This window comes from Scatophagus argus, chromosome 2, assembly GCF_020382885.2.
Source record: "Scatophagus argus isolate fScaArg1 chromosome 2, fScaArg1.pri, whole genome shotgun sequence".
NCBI lineage: Eukaryota > Metazoa > Chordata > Actinopteri > Scatophagidae > Scatophagus > Scatophagus argus.
Genome location: NC_058494.1, coordinates 1,622,773 through 1,628,977, shown reverse-complemented (window position 1 = coordinate 1,628,977; position 6,205 = coordinate 1,622,773). Strand labels below are relative to the sequence as shown.

At 37.5% G+C, this 6,205-nt stretch overlaps 1 protein-coding gene across 1 annotated transcript; it reads right to left on the bottom strand.

The window, feature by feature from the left end:
- Positions 1 to 956: 956 nt before the first annotated feature.
- LOC124064914 (sterile alpha motif domain-containing protein 3-like) lies at positions 957 to 4,774 on the bottom strand. The gene is made up of 9 exons (XM_046399785.1): positions 4,698 to 4,774; positions 3,313 to 3,481; positions 2,910 to 3,080; positions 2,567 to 2,654; positions 2,299 to 2,457; positions 1,949 to 2,170; positions 1,604 to 1,772; positions 1,378 to 1,457; positions 957 to 1,246 (listed from the first exon to the last, which is right to left on the bottom strand). The coding sequence occupies exons 2-9, from the start codon at positions 3,432 to 3,434 to the stop codon at positions 1,097 to 1,099; spliced, it is 1,161 nt and encodes a 386-aa protein (XP_046255741.1). The 5' UTR covers positions 3,435 to 3,481; positions 4,698 to 4,774; the 3' UTR covers positions 957 to 1,096.
- Positions 4,775 to 6,205: the final 1,431 nt, after the last annotated feature.

The following is a 6,205-nucleotide window of genomic DNA, read 5'->3' as shown; positions in this document are numbered from 1 at the left end:
GTACAAACCCTTGTCTCTGTGGCAGTACCCTTAGAGGGTACAGAGCTGTACCTTGCGAAAGGGGCACATATTTGTACCCTCATGCTTTGTACCTTTAAGTGCCTGATGTGTACCTTCAGGATCAAATTTGTACCTTTTCTGGATGGTACAACTATTGTACCTTCAACAATGATACAAACCTGTACCACAATGGTACCACCACAGTGACAAGTGAATTTGTACCTTTAAAGGTACATCATTTGTACCTATAAAGACACATAATTGGTACATAAAAACATTAAAAAAAAGACGTTTTTTTTTTTTGTTTTTTTTTAAAAAGCATGTGTTTATTGTATTGAAATACAAAACAGTAAAAACTGATTTCACCATAGTATTGTAACTTCAAATGTCTTATTGAACATTCCTTCAACATATGTATTTACCAAGTAATTTCATTAGTATTTTAATTACAAATGCCTCATGGCAACAAACAACCTTCCTTCAACTGTGTATGTATCAAGGGCTTGAAAACTAGACTCTTGCCCAGGCATTATACAAATCCAATCATCATACTTCACTTCATAAGCATGAAAATGCTTGTCAAAACAGAATGGGAATAAAATTCGTCCACACAACAACCACTGTGTATCAATATTCAAAATGAACTTAATCTGAAAAAACACTGGAATATATTCTGAATGGACAATGAACACATCTCTTACTGCATACTTCACATTATTTAATACTGCTTCATTGACCCGTTGAAAAGTTTTTTCTGACACATTAGTAGACTGCAGTCCAACATGGTCAAGAATGGTGTTTTGAAGAGCAGGAGGCAAGGATGAAAATGAAATCTTTAAGCTAGTGCCTGGCACCTTTTCATAATCACCTAACATATTTTTTTGACTGAAATTCAAAACATTGTTTAAACTGATGTCGTTGACTTAGAGTCATGGATATGTTAATGAAGTTTTTAGAGTTTTCAGCAACCGTCTGTATATTTCAGCAACAAGATGTATATGTTTGACTTGGGATCGATACCTCCCATGAATGTTACCAATGGTGAAATATACAGCAGAAAGTTTGTGTTTACCACGTTTAGCACCCAGAGGATTAACTACCTCAAATTCGTCCTGATAGAAGTGTAGACATAGGGCTCGGTTCCATCCACCTTGATGTTCACGGGGAGTCTACGCTCGCTGAATATTCGTCTCCAGTTTGATGTGCCGGCCACCTGAACAGTTGGGTAAGGTGTAGCTGGATCTCCCTAAAAGACAGGCAAAAGATGTCACCAGTGAAATTAGTAAAGAAATCACATGAATCAAATAATTTTTATTGTTATAATTATTATTACTCTGTACGATTGAAAGTTGAAATAAAATGGAACCACAAACATACATCATTCAGTGCAATGTAGTTGTCCAGTTTCTCTTTGAAGATAGTTGGTAAGAGCACCAAGGCAGCTCGGAACTCTAGGTCTTCCAAAACAAAAGTGAATACACAATAGATTAAGAATAGCAAACAAATAACAAAACCTGAAAGTGGGAAAAACAAATTCAGACCATAATAATCTAGACAAACAGGTGCATAATTCTAGACAAAATACATCACTTTGATTAAATACCGTCAACTTCCTCTGAAGTTACTTCAGCTCTGGCCTCCAAATATTCCTTCTCCAGACAGGACTTCCCATGGACTGCTTTCAGCACAGAGGGTACCAGACTTCTGAATGATTCTCGGAAACGTTGGCTTAAATCTGTGATTTTGCAGATTCGTCCCATTTCTTGATACAGCTACAACCAAATGACATATTACAAACAAAGAACATAAAAGAATGGCGCAAATTAGAGCAAATTTCACTAGTACAACATACTAATAAATATTCATTTGAATATTCTTTGGCTATTCAGAGAACCACAGAAAAGTTTTTTATGTATTTGTACAAAGGACCAAACCATTTTAGACATACCCCACATGGTGTTTTCAGGAAGGGATACTTTCTGATGGCCTCAACAGCTGACATTCCGTCTTGTTGCAGCTCACATCTTCTCCAGAGAAATGTGCGTCTCATTTTTTCCTCCACAATGGTTCTATCTGGTTGAGTCCGTTCATACTGCATTTGCAAGACTTTTACATGGGCATCAATTGAGACAGCATCTTCGCCAATAGGACCTTCTTCAGACTCATTTCTCTGCAAGTGCGCGTGTGCACACACACACAAACACACACACACACACACATACACAGATATCATATTAAGATGCTATGCAACCTGCAGATTGCTTCAGATGCTATTCTGCTGTTCAATTAAGGACCTACCATTTCACGTCTTCTTTCACACGTAGTCTGGGTTGGTGCCTCTTTGGACTTGCCTTTGCGATGACCAAATTTTGCTTTGAATTGTTTGACTTCTTCTTCATCCACGAGTGGTGAACGTTCAGTTTTGAACTTCCTTTTCAATGACATGTGCCAGGTGTGCTATTCAAAATAGTCATTAGCAAAGGTTACTTTTGGCACTGGACTATTGAATTTAATAACAGAACAAATTGTCAGAGCGTGTTGAGGGCATTCAATTTCAAATACTTACATATCCATTCCCTTCTATATCCTTCAAAAAAGGGTATTTGGTAACAAGTGCCTTGGCAACCTTCACATAATCTTCACCTGAAGGATACCTATCACAAAAAAACATCACAATATCACATTTCCCCACATGCTTATGAATGGGCAATTTGCTAAAAAAAAAAAAAAAAAAATGTCAGAAAACGCAAAACACAACAACAACAACAACAACAACAAAAATCATAGAAATGTGTAGTTACACTAAATTATTGCATCATACTGCAACACAGCAAAAGTGCTGCACTCATTGGAAACAAATTAGTCTTTTTTTAAGGGCACCTTTTTTACTAGAAACTTAAAATACTTACATTGTGTACTGAGCCATGGTTTCTTGAAGGACACCAACTATTTTGGTGCGATAAAATCCAGTTTTATGGCATGGTTCTTTACTGTCCAATTTAGTCTGTATGCTCTTGGGGAATTTTGGCACAACAAAGACACTGGGAAATCTTTGTGACACTTGTGGACTTTGAGCACAACTGTATGAAAACAGAACAAATAAATGTAAAACAAAACCCTGGATTTTTTCAACTTAAGTCTGTATTTCTGCATGGGACCGACTCAAACATGTAGAGCAATTTACATCTTTGCCCGCCTTGAGTCACGCCCAAGCAGAAATACAGCCTACAACAGAAAACTGAAATAAATGAACAAAACTATTGCTCTTTCAAGGAAATGCAGCAAATCTGATGGTGAATGTTCAAAACCCACCTTGACTCAGACACTGTAGCTGGAGCCACAACACTGTTGCAAATGTCTGTCTTTAGCTCTTGGATGACTTTCATAAATTTGACCTGCTTTTTGAAGGAACCCTCAAAGAGCTGGGAAATCATATGGTCTGTCAGGCCATCATTGACTGTTTCCCCATCGACTTCATATTCTAAAGAACAAAAAATATACCATTATTTAAGCTTTGTTTTGTACAATATAAATGTATCCCAGTCATCCATTAAACTGCTATGGTCACATGCGGTACACAGCCTAACAGCCTTTCACTGTGTGTGCGCGTGCGCAACTCAGGAAGCTTCCACACAGCAGCACGGTCAAGAATGGCTTCATGATATGGTTTTCTTAGAAAGAGGGCTAAATTAGGGGTACTTAAGTAGTGATTGGCAGATAGGTCGGTGTGTCGGTGTGTGTTATGACAAAAATATTTTTTCACTTTCCATATAATTAATTTGGAGGAGTAACAACGGGTCACTGATGGCACCAGTTAACAAACCACACAGAAATTAAACATTTCTAACCCTACAGTAACATTACCATTAGATCAGGGCGCACGATTCTCAGAGTTCATTATCTCTGTTAGCAGGCTACCTAGCACCGTGGCATAGCTAACTGATCAACTGACCTAGCCTGGATATTAACCAAGGCTAATTTATCAAACTCTTAGCGTTTGGCTTGTTCTAAGTGAACAACATGATGATATTATGTCATTAACATGTCATTGTATTAAAGTTTATTATTATAGTTCTATATCATAAATATATTTCCACATCCTTTACAGTTTAGCAATACCTAAAGCACAAGTGAACTAGCATTAGCTGGCAAAAAGCACATGGAGTCAGCTCGCTAGCCGAGCAAACACTCACTTTAAACCAACGATAATGAATAACACGTTTTTATCAACCGCCTCTGTTTAAACTCTTAGCGTTTGGCTTGTTCAAAGCGAACAACATGATAATGACATAATATGGACAATTGTTGGCCTATATCACTATATTTCCACATCTTTTTTTTCAGGTTAGTGCAACCTCAAGCACAAGTTAACTAACATTAGCTAGCTGGCAAAATGCACATGGAGTCAGCTAGCTTGCCAAGCAACCACCAAGGATTATCAAGCCCTGACATTTTAGAAAAATGCGCCTATTATCGCCAGCGAGCTACTTTCATTTACCTTTGACCCGATCCCAACACTGCTAAATTTTAAACAGACATTTCAATATAAGTAATGTTAAGACGACCCCATGTAACATCTTGGACGTGAGGGGAACTTGTGAAAATTCTTCAACTAATCATCGATAGCTGAGATTAGCTAGAATTAGCCACAACTCACTGATACTGTGCTGTGACAGCTATTAACAACGTTTACTCACCTGTGAATTTTTTCCGCTCATCCTCTGTAACCTCCAATCCACATTTGGAAAGCTGCAGCAGAATCGAATGCTGTCTGCAGACCCGCGAAAAATGAATAGCGAAAAAAAAAACGAAATGTCAACTTTCAGGAGTCGACGGACGCGCCGGCGCGTCTTTTTGACGTCACCGATTTAAGATGACGTAGCTGCAAGACGCAGCCTCGCTGAGTCTCCGTTTTAATTTGAGTCAAAAGTTAGCACTTCAAACTATATACAAGTTTTTAAATTTTCTTAATATGTCAAGTAAAACCCGAGTTATGATAAACAATACACGCAATGTTTTTTCCTGAGCACTCGGATTTTACATTTTTGTGTGATTTTAGGTCCAGTGTGTTAATACAGTAGGTCAAAATGAAAAATTAACAGTAAAGTCACACTTGAGAGATTGTTCTGAAAAAAATGATACCAAACAAGGCAAGGTAAAACATTTTTAAGTTGAAATATAAAGGTAAAATCATTCAATCAATCAATCATTCAATCATTCAAAAACGGACAATTATACACAGGACTCCCTGTGTATAATTGTCCGTTTTTGAATACTTTTGAGAGGGTTAATCAGTACAAGACTAAATATTTTCTCCAGTCCAATTTTAAACATTATTTTCTCCTCCTGTTTACTGTTTCCATGGAGACAAAAGACCAAAGCGCCATACAACTAGATGAATACAAAATTAGACGAATTCAAGTCTTCTACTGCATTACTTGTGGGTCTATATAATTTTGTTTATTTTTTGTTTATTTTGTCAATTTTGTTATAAATACAAACAAATAACATTGGAGAGGAGAGGTCTTTTGACAATTGGCAGAGCACATGGGTACAATACCCTATGGTACAAATACGTACTTTCCCCAATTTTGTACTTTGAAAGGTACAACATAGTATCACATAGGTTCATTTCTGTATCCTTTAAGGTACAACAAACTGAAAGGAACAGTTTTGTACCTTAGGGTTTAATATTTGTACCCCCGTGTACCTTTATTTCTGACAGTGTAGGAAAAGGTGCTAGAGATTTGTAGGTTATCTATTAGATGATCATGCAGCTGTTTTGTCTGACTGATAGCAAAGAAACCAGTAATAAAGGGCAAATACTCTGCAACTAGATGTCAGCTGCAAAACTGCAAACTTTTAAGAACCACCTTTAAAGCCTACAGTGGTTGTCAATTGGATGCTCTGTGCAGCTTGAAACTTTGGATTTTTCGTCGATAAAAGGGAAGCACAGCACAGAAAATTACTAGGGTTTTTCCACTGTGGGAGGAATAGTCATGCCGTGAATGGCCCCAAGCAGTAGAGCTGTGGTGTCACTGTGTTTTTCCACTCCACAGCACTGGAAGGTAAACTTGTTTACCTTGATGACGTGCTAGGAGTGTGCTGGTCATAAAACACAGTAACACAGTGTTATCCGGAGCCCTGTTCACCTCACTATAGCTTTTACTGTTTGTTTCTTCAATGCAATATTTAAATTAGACCT

Excerpts from the sequence above, each read along its gene's own strand:
- LOC124064914 (XM_046399785.1), bottom strand. The coding sequence starts at position 3,434 with ATGATTTCCCAGCTCTTTGAGGGTTCCTTCAAAAAGCAGGTCAAATTT. Across the intron at positions 2,655-2,909 it reads ACCATGGCTCAGTACACAAT|GTATCCTTCAGGTGAAGATT; the intron begins GTAAGTATTTTA and ends TTTTTGTGATAG. Across the intron at positions 2,458-2,566 it reads ATATAGAAGGGAATGGATAT|CACACCTGGCACATGTCATT; the intron begins GTAAGTATTTGA and ends TATTTTGAATAG.